We start from the raw sequence: 26,705 nt of genomic DNA, 5'->3' as shown, positions 1-26,705 counted from the left end.
TTTAAATAGCCAACAAACGGCATGCAGTTAATTATATCAACTAGCACCAATTGGTTTCTTGTAATTAAGAATTTGAAAAATTTTTATAGATTCTGAAAAAAAAAAATTATTTTAATTTAATTTTATTTTTTTTAGGATCGCAACGGTCCTGGTACACCCAGCTCGCCAGCCAAGACACCCACTTCGGTATCATCCAAACCTGAGAAAACTGCTGCCTCTCGCCCACCCAGCACTACACCATCCAATAAATCATCGAAATCTCGTAGCACTTCACGAAATCGTCTACTATTGAAGACTCCTGAACCGGAACCAGTTAAGAAAGGTAAGATTTTTTCCCCCACATAAGGTACAATCTGTGAAAAGTTTTATTTCTTGATAGTGTCAGGGTAGCCCTTGGGACGTCTCGCAGGATATTTTCCTATGGTGTTCTAACAAAGCGTCTGTTATATGTATTTAAGAATTTTCAATATTCACGTTCTTTACAAAAGTTTTTTGTGGTTTACAAAAAAAAAAATCGAACACATAAAAAAGGCTTGTCCGTTTTCAAAAATTTTGCATCTTCACTAATGATTTTGATATCACAGAAAAAAGTAACTTGTAATTTATGACAAGTTTTGAACTTCAATTTAGTTAATCACACTTCTCTACCCAGTTACTACAAATTTCAAAAATTTTATGAAAATCTCGTAATAATTATTATTTTTAATTCTTTTGCTGTTCGTGCGATTACTTAAAATTAGTTACAAATTTTACTTAAAATAGTGTACTCTGATATAGTTTGAAATTACAAAGATTTGGTCAGTTTTTCGTGCCAGTAACGAAATTACAAAATATTTTCATACCAGTCAGTTCAATTTCATAAAAACTTTTTTTCCTAAGTGATAGTAAAAATGATTTGGCCCTTAAGACAGTTTTACCACCAGTAAGTTTTTTTTTGTTATGGTGCACTTAATTTTTAAAAATGTTAAAGAAATTTTCTACAATTAAGTAAAATCATTAACTTGGTGTAAGTATCGAAAATGCTTTACGATTAACTAAATTGGAGTTCAAATTTGCGAGTTACGTTTTTCTGTGATTGATTCCGAGCCGAAGAAGCAGAGAATTGTACTTAGGATGGATTTAAAACGCAATTTCTTTATGCGAGGAAACAAATTTAAATTCTTTCTTTGTGAACTTTTGTCATTACGTCGCATTAAAATCCTTTAAAAACGTTCCAAATTCAGACTCGTATAAACCAGTGCTGCCGCTACTACTTCAATCGAAGTATTTTGCTTCATTTTCACAAAATTTACTTCGTCACTCCTTCCAAAAATCTGCTTCACTTTTTGTTCTGCTTCAAATTTTTTTTTTTTACACCATGTACCAAATTTCAGCCGGATCGAATGAAATTTGTTTCTCAGAGGCTCCGGAGGTCAAATATGGGGATCAGTTTATATGGGGGCTATATATAATTATGGACCGATGTGGACCAATTTTTGCATGGTTGTTAGAGATCACATGCTGAAACCATGTACCAAATTTCCCCGCAAGCCAAATTTGGGGGTCCGTTTATATGGGGGCTATACGTAAAAGTGGACCGCAACGGCCCATTTGCAATACCATCTGACCTAAATCAATAACAACTACTTGTGCCAAGTTTCAAGTCGATAGCTTCTTTCGTTCGGAAGTTAGCGTGATTTCAACAGACGGACGGACGGGCCGACATGCTCAGATCGACTCAGAATTTCACCACTGGAGTCTTAGAGCAATATTTCGATGTGTTACAAACGGAATGACAAAGTTAATATACCCCCATCCTATGGTGGAGGGTATAATAAAATGAATTCTATTGTTTTGTTTTCAAAAATGTATGCTACTTCAATTTTATTCAATCTACTCCACTTTTTTCTAAAATCTACTTCACTCAATTTTTCACTAGCGGCAGCACTGGTATAAACTATACCATGTCTCAAGTGAAAAGTGCCTTTAAAAAGGTTTTAAAGGACACCTATTTTTGAGTGCATTTTTAGCTTAACAGTAAATATAAAAAATCATCAAAATTAAGGACTATTTTAATAAAGTTGAACATTTGTTTTTTTTAGCACAAATTGTGCTATGTTCAATATGAATTTCTTTTACAGAAAAGATATCCATTTTGAAGTCAAATCTCCTAACTCTAGGGCAAAAATTCTTCATTGAATATTTTTTTGGCATTCGCCAAGAAAAAAACCTTTGTATCAGAGTAATGTGTCTTCTAGCTAAGCAAAACACGCAATCATTTTTATGGAAAAAAATCTTTGTTGTCAAGATAATATTTCTTCAGTTTACTAAATTATAATTTAGTATAGTTATACCCTAAACCACATAGTGGTCAGGGTATAATAACTTTGATCTGCCAAAAAATGTGCCTACCAGAAATATTGATTTTGGACCGTATAAAATATATACCGATCGGCCCAGAATCACCTCCTGACTCGATCTAGCGCTTGGTGTCCGTCCGTCTGTTGGGCACAAGGACGAACGCTAATGAACGCTTCAAGTCTGCTAAATTTCATATATATCTTTCGTCAGATATGTACTTATATGACCCCCGAGGCCAAAGTTTCATATTGAGTTACTTCAAATTTTGCCCAAGAAGTACATCGGTTCAGATATAGATATAGCTCCCATATATACATTTTTCGCAAGATTTAATTTCACATGACATGAGATTAGAATTATTATTTTAAGAATATGTGCCATATTTGGTGCAAATCGGGTAAGATTTGGATATAGCTCCCATATATATCACTCGTTCGACCACAGAGGCCAAAATTTTACTCTGTATGCCAAATTTGATCAAAAATCGGTTCAAATTTAGTTGTGACTCCCATATATGTCTTTTTCCCCATATGGATTTCATTGGCCCCAGAGGCCAGAGTTTCGCCTTGATTTGCTTCAAATTTTGCACAAAATACACAGAAAAAAAATTTCACGATAATGTTTCCAATTAAAAAATATTCAATTAAAAATTTAATTGATTCAACAAATTTTTTAATTGAAACAAAAATCAATCATAAAAATTAATAGTATCAATTAATTTTTTAATTGGATCTATTAATTTTTTAATTGACTGCCAATTAATTTTTTAATTGATAGTGTCATTTCTGTGATTTCAATTAAAAATTGGATCAATTAATTTCGTGATTGAATCGTCAAGTTTGATTTAAATGGCTTCAAATTTTGATATAGCTCCTAACAGGTTGGCTGATAAGTCCCCTGTATAACAAAGAAAAATACATTTTTTTGTCAAAATTCGTTTTTATTATTCAACATAGTTCCCCTTCAAGAGCGATAAAACGATTATAACGACCTTCCAATTTTTTGATACCATTTTGGTAGTACTCCTTCGGTTTTGCCTCAAAATAGGCCTCAGTTTCGGAATCACCTCTTCATTGCAGCCAAATTTTTTCCCTGTGAGCATCCTTTTGAGGTCTGAGAACAAGAAAAAGTCGCTGGGGGCCAGATCTGGAGAATAAAGGGTGATACGGTCAAAATTTGGTCAAGGGAAAACGCGTGTAAATCGGTGAAATCGTTTATTTAAAAAATCAAATTAAATTTCTTTTTCAAGTTCAATTAGTATAAAATTCAGGAAAAATATTCAGTTAGGCTTTCGCTTTTCCAAATCCGAATTGCCGGGCCTCACGCTTGACACCTGTCATCAGATTTTGTACAGCCACCTTGTCCACCTTCTTCGCCGCAGAAAGCCAGTTTGCCTTGAACTTCTGCTCGTCCTTAGCAGTTTTTTTTGTCTTCTTTAGGTTCCGCTTGACAATAGCCCAGTACTTCTCAATTGGGCGGAGCTCTGGCGTGTTGGGAGGGTTCTTGTCCTTGGGAACCACCTGCACGTTGTTGGCGGCGTACCACTCCATGGCCTTTTTACCGTAATGGCAAGATGCCAAATCCGGCCAAAACAGTACGGAACAACCGTGTTTCTTCAGGAAAGGCGGCAGACGTTTATTCAAACACTCTTTCACGTAAATTTCTTAGTTGATAGTCCCGGAAGCTATGAAAATGCCACAGGTACAGATGGCTTGCCAAACCAGATATTTCTTTGCGAACTTTGACAGTTTTATGTGGTTGAAAATATCTGCTACCTTTCCCCTTCCTTTTGCCGTATAAAACTCCTGTCCCGGAAGCTGCTTGTAGTCGGCTTTGACGTAGGTTTCGTCGTCCATTACCACGCAGTCAAACTTCGTCAGCATCGTCGTGTATAGCCTCCGGGATCGTCGTATTTTGTTTATCATCGCGATTTGGAGTTACTACCTTCTTGTAAGTCGATAGTCCGGCTCGTTTTTTGGCTCGATGTACGGTTGTAGACGATACACCCAGCTTTTTTGCGGCATCTCGGAGAGAGAGGTTAGGGTTTCGCTTGAAACTACCGGCAACTCTCTTTGTCGTCTCAGCGGCTTCCGGTTTTCGATTTCCCCCCGATCCAGACTTCCTGGCTGTCGACAAACGTTCCCCAAACACTTTAATTACATTTGTAACGGTTGATTTGGCAACTTTTAGCGATTTTGCCAGCTTTGAGTGCGAGTAGCTCCGATTTTCGCGATGCGCGAGCAAAATTTTAATACGCTGCTCTTCTTGCTTGGACGGCATTTTGACAACTGAAGAGTGAATTCCAAAATCAAAATAGGAGCAACATTCTTCACACACACACCTTCAAAATGAGGGGTGTTCAGGTTTTTTAATTGCAAAATTGAAAGAAATACGTCAAGTTTATATTGACCAAATTTTGACCTATCACCCTTTACCGTGGGTGGGGAAGCAATTCGAAGCCCAATTCATGAATTTTTACCATCGTTCTCAATGACTTGTGGCACGGTGCGTTGTCTTGGTGGAACAACACTTTTTTCTTCTTCATATGGGGCCGTTTTGCCGCGATTTCGACCTTCAAACGCTCCAATAACGCCATATAATAGTCACTGTTGATGGTTTTTCCCTTCTCTTTTGAGTCTTTCCACGCTTCGGAGACGGTTCACCGGTCGCTGTCCACACAGCCGACTGTCGATTGGACTCAGGAGTGTAGTGATAGAGCCATGTTTCATCCATTGCCACATATCGACGGAAAAGCTCGGGTGTATTACGAGTTAACAGCTGCAAACACCGCTCAGAATCATCAACACGTCGTTGTTTTTGGTCAAATGTGAGCTCGCGCGGCACCCATTTTGCACAGAGCTTCCGCGTATCCAAATATTGATGAATGATATGACCAACAAGTTCCTTTGATATCTTTAGGGCCTCTGCTATCTCGATCAACTTCATTTTACGGTCATTCAAAATCATTCTTTGGATTTTTTTTTTGATGTTTTCTTCGGTAACCACCTCTTTCGGGCGTCCACTGCGTTCACCGTCCTCCGTGCTCATTTCACCATGCTTGAATTTTGCATACCAATCAATTATTGTTGATTTCCCTGGGGCAGAGTCCGGACACTCATTATCAAGCCAAGTTTTTGGTTCCACTGTATTTTTTCCCTTCAGAAAACAGTATTTTATCAAAACACGAAATACCTTTTTTTCCATTTTTTTCACAATAACATAAGTTGCTTCACTAAAGACGCTCTATCTCACAAACTAATTGACTTACAGACGTCAAATTTTGACACGAATCATTTGAAGGTTGGTACTATATAAAAACAAGTAAGTAAAGTAGAAAGTCGGGCGGGGCCGACTATATCATACCCTAAACCACCATTACAGAATTAGTAATCATAAGCATTTGTGGGGTAACATATAGGTCTGGGAGATAAACCGCAGTTACATATTTAAGAAAATTTAGTGGTACATGTCTATGGGTGCTTTGTGTCAATCTGACTATAGCTCATAGTCAATGTTGCCAGGGAAAATGTTCGGTTTACCCTACAAGGACAAAAAAAGTTCCCTACTTTCCCATACATTCCCAAACAATTTTCCCTACTATATTTTTCGTTAAATTTAAAAAATTTTACAAAACAAAAATGGTTCTAAGTACTTGATTATCTTAAAACATGAATATGCAACGTATATAACTTAGATTATAAACTTGTATTACCACCACCGTTGCCACAGTTGGTAGAATTCTACCCAAATTAGTAACGTTTTTTGTTAAATCTCTATAAAAATAAAATTTTGGAAAAAGTTTCTATAAACAAATTTTTGTGAGAAATTTTTCTATAGAAATAAAATTTTGACAATAAATTCTATAGAAATAAAATTTTGAGAAAAAATTCCACAGAAATAAAATTTTGAGAAAATTTTTTTATAGAAATAATATTTTGAAAAAAAATTCTACAGAAATACAATTTTGAGAAAATGTTCTATAGAAATAAAATGTTGACAAAATTTTCTACAGGAATAAAGTTTACCACACATTATTAAAGATCAAGCCTTGTCGGCTTCTAATTTCCTCCTCTAGACCCACCAAAATGTAAAAATTATTACAAATTATGTTGAGTGAAAATGTCCTACATTGTGGCCCTACGTCCCTACGCTAAATATTAGAAAAAACCTACATATAGGGAATTTCCCCTACTTCTAGCAACACTGGCTGTGTTGATATTGCACCTACGCAGTTAGTATGCCACTAATATTGAGCCCATTATTAAAAAAGAGAAAATCGTTAAATTAGTGTGGGTAATAAATCAAAATTTGTAAAAATCGAGCAATATTCTTATGTAAAAGCTACAAGTACGTATAAATACGATCGGCTAGTACATCAAAATTTTAAATTTGAGTAACATTGGTTAATAAATAAATAAGCGATGCATATATATGGAAGCTATATCTAAATCTGAACCAAATTGCATAATATTTTGCGGGTTTGATTAATACCACAAAAGGTTACCTTGTGCAAGATTTGAGTAAGATCACATCCTCAAAAAAATCGCTTCTCTAACATATGTTCCAAACATATTTTTCAGGAAGCACATATATTATTGGATACCGCCGAAACATTAATATGTTTGTTTTATGTGACCATATTATATGTTTGGAAGCATTTTGAGTCCAAGAATAGTATATGCTTGGAAGAATTCCCCAAAGAAGATTATGTTCATTCCCTCACATAATTTTCACTTCCACGAAATTTTTGAGTTCTTCGCATCTTTTTCTGTAATACAAATATGCTGTTTTTTTCAAATGTCTATTCTTTTGGTTCCGAATATCTATTCTCTTTATTCCGAATACTCATTCTACTATTCAAATTAAATAATATTTAGACATAAGCATACCAAATTTTTGGCCTTATTATAAAACAGTTTTCCGAAACAACATACATACACAGAAATTGCTCTCATTTCATTCTCTCGCTGTGTTATGTTGATATTTTTTATTCAACCCTCCCGGTTTCCATATCTATTTCTTTCTCTATACTAACTCTCTCTCTCTGTCGCTCTCTGAATAAAGTATCACAACATATATATGTTTACTCGAAATTTGTAAATTTATATATGTTTACATTCACACATATTATTTTTATGAAACATTCATGCCCCAAACATAATATATTCTAACATATTAACATATGTGTCCCAAACATTTTGTGTTAGTTTAGGAACATTACATGTTTGCACTTAAATATATTGTGTTTAAAAATTGTGCCCGAAACACATTTTGTTTATATCGGAACATATGAAAAACATATTTTTCTAACAGTACAGTTAAGAAATGAGGCCTGTATGGTCAAACATAAGGTTATTAGGGGCGATTTTTTCAAAATCGGGTGATACATATGTTGGAGCTATATCTCCATCTGAACCGATTTGGATGAAATTTTGCACATATAGTTAGTACTATAGAGGACTGAATCTAGCAAACTTTTAGTAAGATCGGTTAATAAATAAGGGTTCTATGGCCAAATTTGGGAAAATCGGGCTATACATATATATGCGAGCTATATCTAAATCTGAACCGATTTCGATGATTTTTTGCACATATAGTTAGTGCTATAGAAGACTACATTTAGCCAAATTTGAGTAAGATCGGTTGATAAATAAGGGTTTTATGGCCAAATTTAGAAAAATCGGGCGGTACATATATATGGGAGCTATAGCTAAATCTGAACCGATTTCGATGATTTTTTGCACATATAGTTAGTGCTATAGAAGACTACATTTAGCCAAATTTGAGTAAGATCGGTTGATAAATAAGGGTTTTATGGCCAAATTTAGAAAAATCGGGCGATACATATATATGAGAGTTATATCTAAATCTGAACCGATTTGGATGAAATTTTGTAGAGTTGAAAGGCGATGGAAAAGATTAGCTTTTGCCAAATTTGGTGACGATCCGTTAGAAAAAAAGCGCAAAGTGACCCCATTTGTCGAAATCGGGCGATACATATATATGGGAGCTATATCTAAATTTGATCCGATTTCTTCCAAATTCAATAGCGTTCGTCCTTGTGCCCAAAAAACTCCCTGTACCAAATTTCATCAAAATCGGTTGATAATTGCGACCGGAATCCTGTGAACAACAAATACATGGACAGACGGACGGACGGACGGACACCAAGCGCTAGATCGACTCAGGAGGCGATTCTGAGTCGATCGGTATATATTTTATGGGGTCTAAAATCAATATTTCTGGTAGGCACATTTTTTGGCCGATCAAACTTATTATACCCTGACCACTATGTGGTTTAGGGTATAATAATATGCATTTAATACTAGCGACGCCATCTATGTGTCACACCGGGGACTTTTCAGCCAACCTGTTATATATATATATCTCGTCCATTTTGTTAGATTCATATGTACATCGGAGCGTGGGTTCGAACCCAGTTTCGACCAAACACCAAAAAGTTTTTCAGCGGTGGATTATCCCACCTCAGTAATGCTGGTGACATTTCTGAGTGTTTCAAAGCTTCTCTAAGTGGTTTCACTGCAATGTGGAACGCCGTTCGGACTCGGCTATAAAAAGGAGGTCCCTTGTCATTGAGCTCAACACAGAATCGGGCAGCACTCAGTGATAAGAGAGAAGTTCACCACTGTGGTATCACAATGGAATAGTCTAAGTGAGCCTGAAATATCGGGCTGCCACTACATCTAACCTAACCTAACTGCCAGGTGTAAGTACGCTCGATTTGGAGGAAATATGGTAGAAATGTTCACCCATTTTCAACTAATCGGTTCAGATTTAGATAATGCCCCCATATATATGTGTTCTCCCGATTTAGACGAATAAGGCCAGAATATCAACATTTTACACACAACTTCATTTTACTCTGTAATGACAGACTTTCCACAGAACGGTAAAGATTTAGATAAGCCTTCGACGTGGGTAAATGTCGCAAACCCCACAATTGACCACATATTTTTTTGTCAATTGTGCAAAAGTTTATCGATATTAATATGGAATATTTTGAAAAACAATAAAGCGATTGTCGATGTTTATAATTTGGTTTTGTTCTCTAATTCCGGAATATAAAAGGCAACCCTCGTAATAATCTCTTAAACGAAAGACCCAAGATACTATTTAAAAATTACTTTCTGTTTTATATATGCATATTTTTGATTGTATTAATATTCGTAATATTTTTAATGTTTCAGTTCCAATGAATAAAATTCAAGTTGGACACGCTCCTTCACCAAACCTGAAGGCCGTACGCTCCAAAATTGGATCTCTGGACAATGCCAGTTACAAGCCAGGTGGTGGTAATGTTAAAATTGAAACAAAGAAAATTGAAATAAAAGCAACACCACGAATTGAAGCAAAGAATGACAAGTATGCCCCCAAAGGAGGTGAAAAGAAGGTATGTTCAATATTTCAAGACATTTTAGGTAGTTTAAATTTTAAAATGTTAAATTTATTTTTGATAAACGAAATCAAATGAGGATTGTTTTCAAAATTTCTAAAAAAAAATACATTTTTAAAGGCATTTTTAGAAACATTTTGAAATATCATCATATTTTGATAGAACTCCATCAATAAAATTCGCAATCAGGAAATGTCAGAATACGTTTCCATATGAACTGGTTCACAAGGATTTATGTGGGAATAACCGAACCATAAAAGAGAAACATGTGCTATTTATTTTATAATTACAATGTTGAATTATAAATGTTACAATAATTCCTCATATGTATATTAATATATACGGGTGGCTGATATGTATTGCAACCCACTTCAAGATTCTAAACACTTCTCAATCGCTCGTCTGACAGGTGTATACCAGTGATAGTTCATTTTATAGTTTACAAGCTTACAAAAACATTTCGTTCTTTTGCATTCAGAAATCAAGTAATTCGTGCGTGATAATGTGATTGCTGGCTGTAAAGTGGCTGTCATTAGAGCCCTCCAGAATTTAAATGTGAATATTTTTTTGTCGCATCATTGCTCGTTACCTTGCAACGGGTTGAAATTGTGGATGGAAACAAAACGTAAAAACCAAAAATTATCCGAAAAGTGAAGGCGAGATTTGGTCGAAATTCACGTCACAGTGGTAGAAAACTTGTTCCTGAGCTGAATCGCGAGAACGGGTGCAAGATATATTGCAAAATGAGCTTGACTTAAATTGATGATCCAAAATGTAGAAGAGCTCGCCGATTCCCAAACAGAAATTATACTGGAAAGATCCAAGAAGTTGATTCGAAAGTGTATCCAGAGAAGGAACATTATCAACTCCTAGAGCAAAATGTTATTTTTAGACGGTGAACATTTAACATACTTGTCACAACCATGTTATTTTCTCGGGCATTACGTATCTGATTGCGACAACCGTGTTCCCCATTCAAAATTAACATTGTGCTCTAGGAGGTGACCATGCGTGTGGCTAGTTACCGAATTTGATTTTCTCCAACGAAAAGCCATTCCCGTTTGTGTACAGAAAAAAACGAAATTATTAGGTTTAATTGCAAAACAGCTCAGTCGAAAATTTACAACTTCGATTGTCCAGCTGAACTCAAACTCGGCCGACTGTAATGGTGTGGGCCACCGCAACGGCCGATGGTTGCTCTCCGCTGGTATTCATCGACGGTGGGCTAAAAATAAATGCCGAATATAATCAGAAAAATGGCCTAAAGACAGTATTGAAGCCGTGGACAGTCAAACATTCCGGTCGCAGACCATGAACATTCTAACAGGACTCCCATAATTCCTACCGCGGATATCCGTCTGTTGGACTGTTGACAAAATTTTCTATAGAAATAAAATTTTAACAAAATTTTCTATAGAAACAAAATTTTCTATAGAAATAAAATTTTGACAAAATATTCTATAGAAATAAAATTTTCTATAGAAATAAAATTTTGACAACATTTTCTAAAGTAATATTTTTTTTGTCTTTGATTTTGATTTCAGCTTAAATCCATGCATTGACTAAACTATAAGTGTAGCTTAACCAACGGAGGAAAAGAAAAGAAACGCGCGTCCATCCACCCATCTTGAAGTCTATAGGGCTGTCTCCAAATAAATTTGACAAACATTCTTTTCCTCTATTGGTTAAGCTACATTTGTAGTTTAACCAATGCATGGTTTTAAGCTGAAATCAAAACCAACAAATTTATTGAAGAATAAACCAACAATAACAAAACAAAACGAAATAAATTTTTGACAAAATTTTCTATAAAATAAAATTTTGACAAAATTTTCTATCGAAATAAAATTTTGACAAAATTTTCTATAGAAATAAAATTTTGACAAAATTTTCTATAGAAATAAAATTTTGACCGAAATTTAAGATTTTCTCCAAATTTTTCTATAGAAATGAAATTTTCACAAAATTTTCTGTAGAAATAAAATTTTGACAAAATTTCTGAAGAAATAAAATTTTGACAAAATTTTGGATAGAAATAAAATTTTGACAAAATTTTCTATAGAAAAAATTATATTTTTGCAAAATTTTCTATAGAAAAAAAATTTTGACAAAATTTACTATAGAAATAAAATTTTGACAACATTTTCTATAGAAATAAAATTGTGACAAAATTTTCTATAGAAATAAAATTTTGACAAAATTTCTGAAGAAATAAAATTTTGACAAAATTTTTGATAGAAATAAAATTTTGACAAAATTTTCTACAGAAATAAAATTTTGACAAAATGTTCTACAGAAATAAAATTTTGACAAAATTTTCTATAGAAATAAAATTTTGACAAAAGTTCTTATAGAAATAAAATTTTGACAAAATTTTCTATAGAAAAAATTATATTTTTGCAAAATTTTCTATAGAAATAAAATTTTGACAAAATTTACTATAGAAATAAAATTTTGACAAAATTTTCTATAGAAATAAAATTTTGACAAAATTTTCTATAGAAATAAAATTTTGACAAAATTTCTGAAGAAATAAAATTTTGACAAAATTTTCTGTAGAAAAAATTATATTTTGACAAAATTTTCTATAGAAATAAAATTTTGACAAAATTTACTATAGAAATAAAATTTTGACAAAATATTCTATAGAAATAAAATTTTTGAATTTCCTACAATCTTGACAAAATTTACTATAGAAATAAAATTTTGACAAAATTTTCTATAGAAATAAAATATTGACAAAATTTACTACAAAAATAAAATTTTGACAACATTTTCTATAGAAATAAAATTTTGACAAAATTTTCTATAGAAATAAAAGTTTGACAAAATTTTCGATGGAAATAAAATGTTGACAAAATTTTCTACAGAAATAAAATGTTGACAAAATTTTGTATAGAAATAAAATGTTGACAAAATTTTCTACAAAAATAAAATTTTGACAAAATTTTGTATAGAAATAAAATGTTGACAAAAATTTCTATAGAAATAACATTTTGACAAAATTTTCTAAAGAAATAAAATTTTGACGAAATTTTCTATAGAAATAAAATTTTGACAAAATTTTCTATAGAAATAAAATTTTGACAAAATCTTCGATGGAAATAAAAGTTTGACAAACTTTTCTAATAAAAAAAATTTTGACTAGGGAAATAAAATTTTGACAAAATTTTCTATAGAATTAAAATTTTGACCGAAATTTAAGATTTTCTCCAAATTTTTCTATAGAAATGACATTTTCACAAAATTTTCTGTAGAAATAAAATTTTGACAAAATTTCTGAAGAAATAAAATTTTGACAAAATTTTGGATAGAAATAAAATTTTGACAAAATTTTCTATAGAAAAAATTATATTTTTGCAAAATTTTCTATAGAAATAAAATTTTGACAAAATTTTCTATAGAAATAAAATTTTGACAAAATTTTCTACAGAAATAAAATTTTAAAAAAATTTCTGAAGAAATAAAATTTTGACAAAATTTTTTGTGGAAATAAAATTTTGACAAATTTTTCTATAGAAAAAATTATATTTTGACAAAATTTTCTATAGAAATAAAATTTTGACAAAATATTCTATAGAAATAAAATTTTTGAATTTCCTACAATCTTGACAAAATTTACTATAGAAATACAATTTTGACAAAATTTTCTATAGAAATAAAATATTGACAAAATTTACTACAAAAATAAAATTTTGACAAAATTTTCTATAGAAATAAAATTTTGACAAAATTTTCTATAGAAATAAAATTTTGACAAAATCTTCGATGGAAATAAAAGTTTGACAAAATTTTCTACAGAAATAAAATGTTGACAAAATTTTGTATAGAAATAAAATGTTGACAAAATTTTCTACAGAAATAAAATTTTGACAAAATTTTCTACGGAAATAAAATTTTGACAAAATTTTCTATAGAAATAAAATTTTGACAAAAATTTCTATAGAAATAAAATTTTGACAAAATTTTCTACAGAAATAAAATTTTGACAAAATTTTTTACGGAAATAAAATTTTGACAAAATTTTCTATAGAAATAAAATTTTGACGAAATTTTCTATAGAAATAAAATTTTAACAAAATTTTCTATAGAAATAAAATTTTGACAAAATTTTCCATAGAAATAAAATTTTGACAAAATTTTCTATAGAAATAAAATTTTGACAAACTTTTCTAAAAAAAAAAAAATTTTGACTAGGGAAATAAAATTTTGACAAAATTTTTCTATAGAAATAAAATTTTGACAAAATTGTATATAGAAATAAAATTTTGACCCAATTTTCTATAGAAATAATATTTTTAAAAAATTTCCAGTAGAAATAAAACTTTGACGAAATCTTCTATAGAAATAAAATGTTGACAAAATTTTCTGTAGGGATAAAATCTTGACAAAATATTCTACAGAAATAAAATTTTGACAAAATTTTCTACAGAAATAAAGTTTTGACCAAATTTTCTATGGAAATAAAATTTTGACAAAATTTTCTATAGAAATAAAATTTTGACAAAATTTTCTATAGAAATACAATTTTGATAAAATTTTCTAGGAAAAGAAAGTTTTGATAAAATTTTCTACGGAAATAAAATTTTGACAAAATTTTTCTATAGAAATACAATTTTGACAAAATTTTCTATAGAAATAAAATTTTGACAAAATGTTTATATAGAAATAAAATTTTGACAAAATTTTTATATAGAAATAAAATTTTGACAAAATTTTCTATATACATAAAATTTTGACAAAATTGTATATAGAAATAAAATTTTGACAAAATTGTATATAGAAATAAAATTTTAACAATATTTTCTATAGAAATAAAATGCTGACAAAATTTTCTATAGAAATAAAATTATTGTTGTTTTTGATCTCAGCTTAAATCCATGCATTGACTAAACTACAAGTGTAGCTTAACCAACAGAGGAAAAGTATGCTTGTCAAATTTATTTGGGCAAAGCCCTATAGACTGCAAGATGGTTGGATGTACAGCTGTTTCGGAATTACCACATTCCTCATCAGCATCCTCTACTTGCAGCAAAACTATCAACCAATAATCAGAATAAATTCGGGTAATTCACTCAACCCAAAGTGAAATACACTTGAACGTTCCGAAAAAGGGTTTAATAGTCTATAGGGCTGTGCCCAAATAAATTTGACAAGCATACTTTTCCTCTGTTGGTTAAGCTACACTTGTAGTTTAGTCAATGCATGGCTTTAAGCTGAGATCAAAAACAACAATAACGATTGAAGAGAAGCCAACAATAACAAACGAAATAAAATTGTAACAAAATTTTCTATAGAAATAAAATTGTAACAAAATTTTCTATAGAAATACAATTTTGATAAAATTTTCTAGGAAAATTAAATTTTGATAAAATTTTCTAGGGAAATAAAATTTTGACAAAATTTTTCTATAGAAATAAAATGTTGACCAAATTTTCTATAGAAATAAAATGTTGACCAAATTTTCTATAGAAATAAAATTTTGACAAAATTTTCTATAGAAATAAAATTTTGACAAAATTAGAAATAAAATTTTGACAAAATTAAAAATAAATAGTTAACAAAATTATCTATGGAAATAAAATTTTGACAAAATAAGATTTTTTCGTTTGGTAGGTTTTAGTGAAATTTTCTCCAAATTTTGGTAGATTATTTTTGGCTCGAGTGGCAACAGTGATGTCAAAAATAAATCTATATAGCGCATTACCTATCAGCCACAGTGTAAACTTTTTTATTACACTCAAAAAAAAGTGAACCCACCTGAAGGAAAATTTTGGTTAATTTGAGAAAATGTATGTTAATATTAGAAAATGTTAACTAAACTGAAACGCCGATTTCACAAATGCAAGAACACTTGTGAATTTGTGGAATCATTTTTTTCGTTTGTGAAAGAAAATTTCACAGTTTGATGGGCGCATTTGTGGTAAAATTTAAGAATTTCAGAACTATTTTGTGGAAGCCATGAATTTAGTAAATTTTTATGCTTATTTTGTACAGTTCCCCCTTTTTTAATTCATTTAACCAACGTCCACAAAGAATTATTACAGTCAAGTAAACTTCCCATAATAATTCCATGAACTAATGTAGAATTAAATCGGCTAGAGGGTTCACTTTTTTTGAGTATATAATAAATTTTATTAGTTTAGCGAAAACTATAAAGTAAAATTTATTTACCCTCATAAACATTGTAATTCTCTGAATTTTCCAGTTATTCATTTTGAAACGTATTCTCTGACATTTAACGATGAAGAAAATTAATGACGTGTGAACACCACATGTCTGATATCGTACTGTATTATTATTATGTACTGAGTATTGTAATTGTAGGTGTAGTTGTGTAGTAGTTGAAGGTATTGATTGAAAATCACCTATTGTATAAAAATTATAAGCGCAATAGTTTGAGAACTTCTCCGCAGCCGGAAGCTTTGTATTGACCCTGTATTGAAATGAGTAAACAGACAGCACTGCAATTTTTCCTCAAAAAGAAACAACAACAAAATTTTAACGTAATTTGATTTTTATGATTTTCTTTTATGCTTTCAATCAAAAACCAAAAAATCCAATTTCACGGTTGATTAGAAATTGAGACAGTAAAGTTTCTACATTTTTTTGTATCATTGGCTTTATCACTAAAGAACAAAAAACAAAATTCAAATCTTTGCAAACACTTGAGTTGATTTTTTTCCTATACTTTTTTAAACCTATTTTTTTGTTTTCATTTACCATATTTAAATGAAAAATTGAGCGATAAAACGTTTTTTTATAGTTTTTTTTTAAGTAAGGAGCGACCAAACCATATTGACTTTGTGATCCTATGAATGATAAGTGTACTCTTTATTAAGCTCGAAAATATGCTCATATATATGTGTAGATGACATTGAGTTTTTAGTGCTATTAAGTGGAAATCTTCGAAATATTATGGAAGGCTGATGTAAAATATTTTAAAATGCGGAAATTGTTTATAAGTCTGTTGTCATCTAAAATGAAACAGAGTTTACTCAGAACGAGTATACTTGTTAAAGTATACATTAAAAAGCAAACAGTAACTTTAAAATATCCGTGCAATTTCTCTGAATTCCTCATTATTTTTTAATTTTAGATGACAATATATTTTATATTTAAAATTTATTAGGCTTTAAGTATATAATTAAGTATATAAATAAAAACTAAGTTTATTTTACAGCGATACTGGTACACTATATCAGCGATAAGCGCATCTTCACAACAAAAAATCCATTTATTTTTTGACACGTTTTTTAAACGATAATATTTTGTGCCACAAAATAGCATAAATTTTACATTTTTGTGCCACCTTTTGGTCATGCTGTGACACTTTTTAATTACCCTCATTTATACTGCAATATTTGTTTTTTTTATAAATTTTGAACAAATATCGTAAAGATTACGGATATGAACAAATAATCGAAATCATGAGTTTAGTTTAGTGGCATATTCGAATCGTTCTTAGAAAGATTGTAAAAAATAATTCCTCCTCCCCTTTATCTTATTAAATATATGACCTACGCAGCTGGCATTTTGAAGGGGTTGGCTGATAAGTCCCCGGTCCAAAGAAAAACACATTTTTTTGGCAAAATTCGTTTTTATTTTTCAACATAGTTCACTTCAAGAGCGATACAACGATTAAAACGTCCTTCCAATTTTTTGATACCATTTTGTTAGTACTCCTTCGGTTTTGCCTCAAAATAGGCCTCAGTTTCGGCGATCACCTCTTCATAGCAGCCAAATTTTTTCCCTGCGAGCATCCTTTTGAGGTCTGAGAACAAGAAAAAGTCGCTGGGGGTCAGATCTGGAGAATACGGTGGGTGGGAAAGCAATTCGAAGCCCAATTCATGGATTTTTGCCATCGTTCTCAATGACTTGTGGCACGGTGCGTTGTCTTGGTGGAACAACACTTTTTGCTTCTTCATATGGGGCCGTTTTGCCGCGATTTTGACCTTCAAACGCTCCAATAACGCCATATAATAGTCACTGTTGATGGTTTTTCCCTTTTCAGGATAATCGATAAAAATTATTCCATGCGCATTCCAAAAACCAGAGGCCATTACTTTGCCAGCGGACTTTTGAGTCTTTCCACGCTTCGGAGACGGTTCACCGGTCGTTATCCACTCAGCCGACTGTCGATTGGACTCAGGAGTGTAGTGATGGAGCCATGTTTTATCCATTGTCACATATCGATGGAAAAACTTGGGTGTATTACGAGCTGCAAACACCGCTCAGAATCATCAACACATTGTTGTTTTTGGTCAAACGTGAGCTCGCGCGGCACCCAGCATCGCTAGTATTTTTATATAGTACCAACCTTCAAATGATTCGTGTCAAAATTTGACGTCTGTAAGTCAATTAGTTTGTGAGATAGATCGTCTTTTGTGAAGCAACTTTTGTTATTGGGAAAAAATGAAAAAAAAGGAATTTCGTGTTTTGATAAAGTACTGTTTTCTGAAGGGAAAAATACGGTGGAAGCAAAAACTTAGCTTGAGTTTCCGGACTCTGCCACAGGGAAATCAACAATAATTGATTGGTATGCAAAATTCAAACATGGTGAAATGAGCACGGAGGACAGTGAACGCAGTGGACGCCCGAAAGAGGTGGTTACCGACGAAAACATTAAAAAAATCCACAAAATGATTTTGAATGACCGTAAAATGAAGTTGTTCGAGATAGCAGAGGCCTTAAAGATATCAAAGGAACGTGTTGGTCATATCATTCATCAATATTTGGATATGAGGAAGCTCTGTGCAAAATGGGTCCCGCACGAGCTCACATTTGACCAAAAACAACAACGTGTTGATGATTCTGAGCGGTGTTTGCAGCTGTTAACTCGTAATACACCCGAGTTTTTCCGTCGATATGTGACAATGGATGAAACATGGCTCCATCACTACACTCCTGAGTCCAATCGAAAGTCGGCTGAGTGGACAGCGACCGGTGAACCGTCTCCGAAGCGTGGAAAGACTCAAAAGTCCGCTGGCAAAGTAATGGGATCTGTTTTTTGGGATGCACATGGAATAATTTTTATCGATTTTCTTGAGAAGGGAAACACCATCAACAGTGACTATTATGTGGCGTTATTGGAGCGTTTGAAGGTAGAAATCGCGGCAAAACGGCCCCTTATGAAGAAGAAAAAAGTGTTGTTCCATCAAGACAACGCACCGTGCCACAAGTCATTCAGAACGATGGCAAAAATTCATGAATTGGGCCGGGGACTTATCAGCCAACCTGTTACATTTAAATCTGAAGCAATTTTAAGGAAACTTGGCATAAGTTTATTTATGATTTATCGCTCGATATATATGTATTAGAAGTTTAGGAAAATTAGTCAGTTTTACAACTTTTCGAATAAGCAGTGGCGATTTAACAAGGAAAATGTTGGTATTTTGACCATTTTGTCGAAATCAGAAAAACATATATATGGGAGCTATATCTAAATCTGAACCGATTTCAACCAAATTTGGCACGCATAGCAACAATGCTAATTCTACTCCCTGTGTAAAATTTCAACTAAATCGGAGTTAAAAATTGGCTTCTGTGGTCATATGAGTGCAAATCGGGCGAAAGCTTTATATGGGAGCTATATCTAAATCTGAACCGATTTCAACCAAATATGGCACGCATAGCTACAATGCTAATTCTACTCCCTGTGTAAAATTTCAACTAAATCGGAGCAAAAAATTGGCCTCTGTGGTCATATTAGTGTAAATCGGGCGAAAGCTATATATGGGAACTATATCTAAATCTGAACCGATTTCAACCAAATTTGGCACGCATAGCTACAATGCTAATTCTACTCCCTGTGTAAAATTTCAACTAAATCGGAGCAAAAAATTGGCCTCTGTGGTCATATTAGTGTAAATCGGGCGAAAGCTATATATGGGAGCTATATCTAAATCTGAACCGATTTCAACCAAATTTGGCACGCATAGCTACAATGCTAATTCTACTCCCTGTGCAAAATTTCAACCAAATTGGGTAAAACTCTGGCTTCTGGGACCGTATTAGTCCATATCGGGCGAAAGATATATATGGGAGCTATATATAAATCTGAACCGATTTCAATAAAATTTGGCACACATGACTATAGTACTAATTGTTCTTCTTGTGCAAAATTTTAAGTAAATTAGGGTAAAACTCTGGCTTCTGGGGCCATATAAGTCCATATCGGGCGAAATATATATATGGGAGCTATATCTAAATCTGAACCGATTTCTTCCAAAATCAATAGGGATCTATTCTGAGCCAAAAAACATACTTGTGCCAAATTTGAATTCGATTGGACTAAAACCGCGACCTAGACTTTGATTACAAAAATGTGTTCACGGACAGACGGACATCGCTATATCGACTCAAGAGCCCACCCTGAGCATTTTTGCCAAAGACACCATGTGTCTATCTCGTCTCCTTCTGGGTGTTGCAAACATATGCACTAACTTATAATACCCTGTTCCACAGTGTGGAGCAGGGTATAAATAATATGCATTTAATACTAGCGACGCCATCTATGTGTCAGACCTGTTAGGTTGGGTCTAATATGCTACCCACTTTTCACTTTTAACTCTTCCTATAAAATCCTGCAAATGGACTCACAAAATTGGTCAAAATATACTTAACCAAGCTACGTCCATTGAATCTCCTGAATAGTATTCTACGCCCTTAAAGCTAATAGAAACAATTAAAATTGTTCAAAAACTGGGACCCAGCAATGATTTTTAGTTGTTAGAAAGTACATTAATGCCACTCTTCATTTTATCTTACAAACGAGATCCCAACAAAAAAATTTGGAAGTTCTTCTCAACGCACAACTTTGAAAGAACTTCCAAAAATTTTCTCCCAAAGATGTTCTTTATTTTAACTGCACAGGAAGTTCATTTGAGTAAATTTCTTTATAACTGTCTTTTTTCATATTTTGAATGGGATTTTTTTTTTGTGTTTAAAATAGGTTAAAAACAAATTAAGAATTAATAAAATGGTACAAATTATTTAAATTTAGCAAAAAAAAAATGCTAAATCCTTTATAGAAAAATTTCGAATTTTTGAAAATATTTGATCACAAAAGTTCCATACAAGCGTTGTAATGCATTAAAAATCATAAAAAAATTTTAAAAATTATTTATTTGTCAAAATATCACAAAATTTCTTAATTCACATCCAAAACACTGAATTCGCCTCACACCTCTAGAGATGCCAGAAAATCGGTCTAATTACAAATGGAACCCCCAGACGTAAAACCCCGATACGCCCGTGGAATCGTCACAATTGTATTTTACGCTCTTACACCTAATAGAATCAATTATTCAAAAGCTATGCCTCAACAATGCTTTTTAATTGTTAGAATGTACATCAGTGTCCTTTCCTCTTACAAACTAGATGACCTACGCCGCTGGAATTTTAAGGAGGGACTCTGCTAGCTTGTGGCTAGGATGCTATACCCAATTTTGCCTTTTTACCCTTCCCAGAAATGCCTGGAAATCGACACACAAAATTTTTCTAATTATAATTCAACCCCTCAGACATCAAACCCAGCTACGCCCATGGAATCTTCAGAATATTATTCTACGCCCTTAAAGCTAATAGGATTAATTAAAATTGTTCAAAAACTATGCCCCAGTCATGCTTTTTAGATGTTAGAAAGTACATTAATGTCCCTCCCCCTTTATCTCATAAACTAGATGACCTACGCCTCTGCCATTCTTTCAACTTAGGGCTAATATCTTATACCCACTTTTGCCTTTTAACTCTTCCACAAAACAAAATTGGTTCTAATATAATTTACCTCCCCCGGACTTAAAACCGAAGTACGGCCATGGAATATTCTGAATAGGATTCTAAATTAAAACTTTTCAAAAACTATGTCACACTCCCCTTGCAAATGCCGCAAACTTTGAATAATGGTGAAACCATATTTGTTGGTCAAAAATTTCCTGAAGATCGAGCAAAATGCAACCATTTTCTGCGGTCATAAAAAATTTCCCTTCAGCCATCTAAAATATCTCAATGAGATGACTGAAAAGTTAAATAATATGTGTTTTTAGCTACAGGAACATATGAGTGTATTGTTTTGGAAAGTTGTTTCGATTTGTTTTATTACAGAATTTTTTATCGAAAGAGGAACATAATAATAGGAAGAACTAAATGTGTCGTGTTGAAAAAAGTAATGCGCTTTTGTACTGATATAGTGTGGGGCCAGTATATACACGGGAAAATAGTTTTGTTTTCTCCCCAAAGAAATTTACAACAATTAAATTTACATTTTGTCCTTAAATGATTTCTTAATGGCAATTAAAAGTCATTGTTATGGCTTTATTTTCTCCTAAAGAAACTACTTAACAAAAAAATAGGAAATTTATGATTAACTAATCTTTCTTTTCGGAGAAACAAAACACATTTTCTTTTTGTAGGCTTTATTTACATTTAAGTAAAATTTAAATATTATTCCTTAAAACAACACACATAATTTTCTCACCACACAAACTCGACAATTATTGCACCACACAGATTATTTCAACAAAATTACAATGGAATGCCAAATCGAAAATCGGTTCACTAGAAAATGCCCATCACAAGCCAGGTGGTGGTGATAAGAAAATCGAATCGATTAAAACCGATTTCAAGGAGAAGGCCAAACCCAAAGTTGGCTCCAAGGATAATGTGAAGCATGTTGCAGGTGGCGGTGATATTAAGGTGAGTTCACATATTCCAATTTACAGAAATTATACGAATTAGAATTCTTAGATAGCATTAGACTCTATGTATATGTAAGAAATATTGAAGAAGGTATTTTTATTCAGTGCAAAACAAAAGTGCATGTTAATTCTAAGACTCCAGCATGACATTTCTATTATTAATTAAGATCGAAGATTTTATGCAAATAATTTACTAAAATTCTGAGGAAAACAACAAGTTTTTTTTTAAGAAAACAGATGCATGTACGAGAGTGAATAAGCTGCGATTGCGAGCATGTTAGAATGAAATGCATGTTCTTTGAGTTATTTTATGTAAAGAAGTTTTTCATAAAATTTAAATTTTTGTTTTATCAAGTAAGCATTAGAAAAATAAATAAGGTACATCGATTTGAATTGGCTGTCATTTCATTCACTAATCACTTTATCACTATTGATCTACCTTTCCATGAATTTATGTTAGGTGCCTTTCTCTCTGTATAGTTTATGAGATTCGAGCAAAATTATGTTTTCGTATAAAAATTCCGAGTTCTTCACTATTTTCATAGGATTTTTGATTCTTTGGAGGTGAATAGGAATTTAGATCCGCTTGGCATAAAAGATACGATCAAAATAATGTTTTCACGAATTTAGCTTATTTTTGCTCTTAAGAGATATACACATGTTGCTCTCTCTATGCATTTCCCCAGCAAAAAATGGAGCACTATTTCAGCAGGATTGTAAGGGAGAGAGGCAGTACCAACTGCTTACAAAACAACCGAATCAGCGCTGATTTTTGTGGGCGATGTCCTGATTTGTAGCAGCTTCAACATAGCGCTGATATAATTGCTCGTTTCAATAACAATATTGCTCAGAAGTGAGCAATATTTTTATTGGTATGAAGGAAAAGGTAGTGCTGCCTTTCGCGCATCTATACTGCATGAATTGGTTGCAATAACGTAAACGAATGAACATAAACTTGTTTGATTACTCGTTAACGTATTGCCGCCGATACATGCAGAATGGATGCACTGCCTACTTTATTGTATACCAAAAAGCGCAACTAAATTTTACTGCTGAATTATTTTTTGCTGGATCATAAACTAGTTGGCTTTATAGAAGGCTCACTGGCTGTCGAAATTATAGCTTTTCTATATTGAAGGTAGGAGTATTCAATAGCGTACATCCGATGTCAATAATACACTAAAATGTCAACGTTAAATGTTGCTCAAGGCATACAGGGACAACGCAGTCATATTTAAGCCCTCTTTGTGAACATGGATACTCCGCAAGGAGGAGCTTTAAGCATGTTTGGTATACCAGCTGGAGATACCCTTAATGTATAGTTGCATTTGCTGTAAAATGTTATTACCGTAACAGTGTGTACTTTTTATTCTCCATTTACTTTTTGCACTCTAAATTGTTAACTTTAATATGTGACTGAAGTGATCTGGCTGAAGGGATCTGGATATATTTAAGTTCCGTCTTCCTGAAAAGGGGTAATCCGCAAGGAGGAGCTTCATGTCTTTTGTTATGATGGCACTAGCTAAAAAAAAAAATCCAAATTACTTTAAAGGAATCATATATCATATATCAATCATATAAGAAGTCCTTCGGATGACAGGAAATGTCCGAGTAAGTTGGTCAACTTTTATCCAGATGAAGGATCTTTGTGAGTAAGAGAGCATATGTGATGATGATGAGTCTCATGATGAGTCGGACATGTTTAGCAGGGCAAGCGAACAGAAGACATATGACATAAGACCCGATTCCGGATAAGTACACAGAAAAAAATTTCACGAAAATTTTTCCAATTAAAATTTTTATTGAGTTTTAACCCTATGGGAAATTGGTGCAAATTGCCATTGACGGACCTATCACAGAACTGCTACCGGTGCTGCAGTTAGTTACAATTATTAAATAGTCGTAATTTATTTATTTTCGTACTAGCTTGATATTAAAATGTTAGATCCATTAAGATTTTAATATCAAGCATTTTCACATTTACCCCCATTTTCAGGAAGCTCTGTTAGTGCTACATTAGCTAACGAACTTTTAAACCGTGCTATGGACATGTCTGTCATCTTGTCTATATATTCCATATTCCAGTTAGGAACTTAACTTCTAAAAATTGTTCAGTTAAAGTTAACCGGAGAGAAGATATTTCGATTTTACTTTCTGTTAACTGGGAGTTAAAGTCTAACGGAGATAAATGAAAATGGACGTTAGTGAAATAAAATTATCAGAATAACCTATTGTTAGACATATTTTAAAAGACTTTTTTTCATTTCGGGTTCGATTGAGATGCCCAAATTGAAACAGATTTCTAAGAGTTTGTCCGAGACTGGTTCTTGAGGACCTATCTATGGGGTGCTCCTGCTAAATTGTCCCAGGATGTGTCCTTTGGGTTGAGTCCAAGACGCGTCCTAAAATGTAAATTTACCCCGTCAATGACAAACCCATGTTAAAGTGTCCGGTCCCTTACATACGTTTTGGCCAGAACTGGGACTGGTCCATACACCAGGGACTAGTCCTGTAACGGTTCTATGTTTGATCCATTTCCCGTAGGAAAAAACTATTCAATTAAAAATTTAATTGATTTAACAAATTTTTTAATTGAAACAATTTGATCAATTAATTTTTAATTGACCTTCAATTAATTTTTAATTGACCTTTAATTAATTTTTTAATTGATACTATCATTTCTGTGATTGAAGACATTTCAATTAAAAAATTAATTGGATCAATTAATTTCGTGATTGAATCAGAATCAGGCGTGTATAGATTTGCATCTGGCGTTTTTCTTTATCAATGGTTCTATTAACCAAGTTCCTTAATCTAATTTGTCCATATAGCCCGAATAATAATTAATTGTAAATTAAGATATAATGCATTTGGACGTTAATCGCCTGTTTCAGTACCAGGCTAACATGAAAAATAATAAGTAGCGAAGAGCATGTCGTAAAATTAGGAAAAAAAAACACTACTAATGTACACATTAGAATTGTTGTTGTCTCCTTAAAACCAGTTTCTGTATATTGTTGTTGACTGTAGAAACAAAAGTTTTGTTCGATTGTTCACCACTTAGGCGAATTCAAACAAGTAGCTTCTAAAAATAAATTTCGTCTTGTTGCATTACTATAGTAACAAAACGAAATAAAGATAAGATTAAGGGATTTGTAGCTATATGAAAAGATGATGTACAGTGGGAGTAAAGATGATTCAATTTGTAAGAGGAAAATTCCCAAATGTTTTCTCCATAAGTAGCCCAAAAGGGCCCAAAATTCAGTTATCTATCCCAGCCAGATCTATACTAAAGGCTATGGAAAGGTTCATTCGCCCGAACCGAAACATGTACAGTCTAGTCATGTATAGATTTGCATCTGGCGTTTTCTTTTCAATTGTTCTATTAACCAAGTTCCTTAATCTAATTTGTCCATATAGCTCGAATAATAATTAATTGTAAATTAAGATAAGGCTAATTTTTTTTTGTGTATAGGTGCTTAGGTGACTGCGCTTGCTGAACCATAGTTGGTTCAGCAAGCGTTTCGTTTGTACCTGCAAATTGAAAATAAGACATCCGTACACAGTATAGTGGCAGTTCAGGCTCAATTAGACTATTCAGTCCATTGTGATACCACAGTTATGAACTTATGTCTTATCCCTGAGTGCTGCCCGATTCTATGTTAACCTCAATGACAAGGGACCTCCTTTTTATAGCCGAGTCCGAACGGCGTTCCACATTGCATTGAAACCACTTAGAGAAGCTTTGAAACACTCAGAAATGTCACCAGCATTACTGAGGTGGGATAATCCACCGCTGAAAAACTTTTTGGTGTTCGGTCGAAACGGGGTTTGCATACACGACCCTGTGTATGCAAGGCGGGCATGCTAACCATTGCACCACGGTGCTCCGCACACATAATACTGGACCAAACTTTCTCCTCTCATCCCCATTTACTGGTGAGAGAAGAGTGATGACCTGCTCGAGTCTATGCCTGGAGCTGAATCCATCCATCCACATCCATAAGTCCAAAGACAAATTAATGAGAGTTGTCTGATATTCGACTCCCTAATCCTTCAACATCGGCAATGATATTCTATCCGGACCCTGGATGTTTCGACATCTAAGTTTAGGTAAAATAGCAGCCTGATATTTAAGACTATTTAGTCCACTGTGATACCATATAGGTGGTGAACTTCTCTCTTAACTATGAATACTGCCCAATACTATGTTTAAACCAATGCCAAGAGATTTCCTTTTCATAGTCGAATCC

At 32.8% G+C, this 26,705-nt stretch overlaps 1 protein-coding gene across 11 annotated transcripts in view; it reads left to right on the top strand.

Annotated features, from left to right (window-relative positions):
• Positions 1-26,705, top strand: part of tau (microtubule-associated protein tau) — a 205,498-nt gene that overhangs the window by 141,931 nt on the left and 36,862 nt on the right. For all 11 annotated transcript variants that reach the window (XR_012718293.1, XR_012718292.1, XM_075292286.1 and 8 more), the window contains 3 exons: positions 136-322; positions 9,549-9,751; positions 22,265-22,450. Coding sequence is in view for 9 of the 11 variants with exons in the window: in XM_075292286.1 (XP_075148401.1) it covers positions 136-322; positions 9,549-9,751; positions 22,265-22,450 (576 nt within the window). In the remaining 2 variants the exon portion in view is untranslated. The remainder of the gene's footprint in view (positions 1-135; positions 323-9,548; positions 9,752-22,264; positions 22,451-26,705) is intronic.

The sequence above is a fragment of the Haematobia irritans genome, chromosome 1 (genome assembly GCF_050003625.1).
Source record: "Haematobia irritans isolate KBUSLIRL chromosome 1, ASM5000362v1, whole genome shotgun sequence".
Taxonomy (NCBI): domain Eukaryota; kingdom Metazoa; phylum Arthropoda; class Insecta; order Diptera; family Muscidae; genus Haematobia; species Haematobia irritans.
Note: the sequence above shows the minus strand (reverse complement) of the source record. Positions and strands in the feature narration are given on the sequence as shown.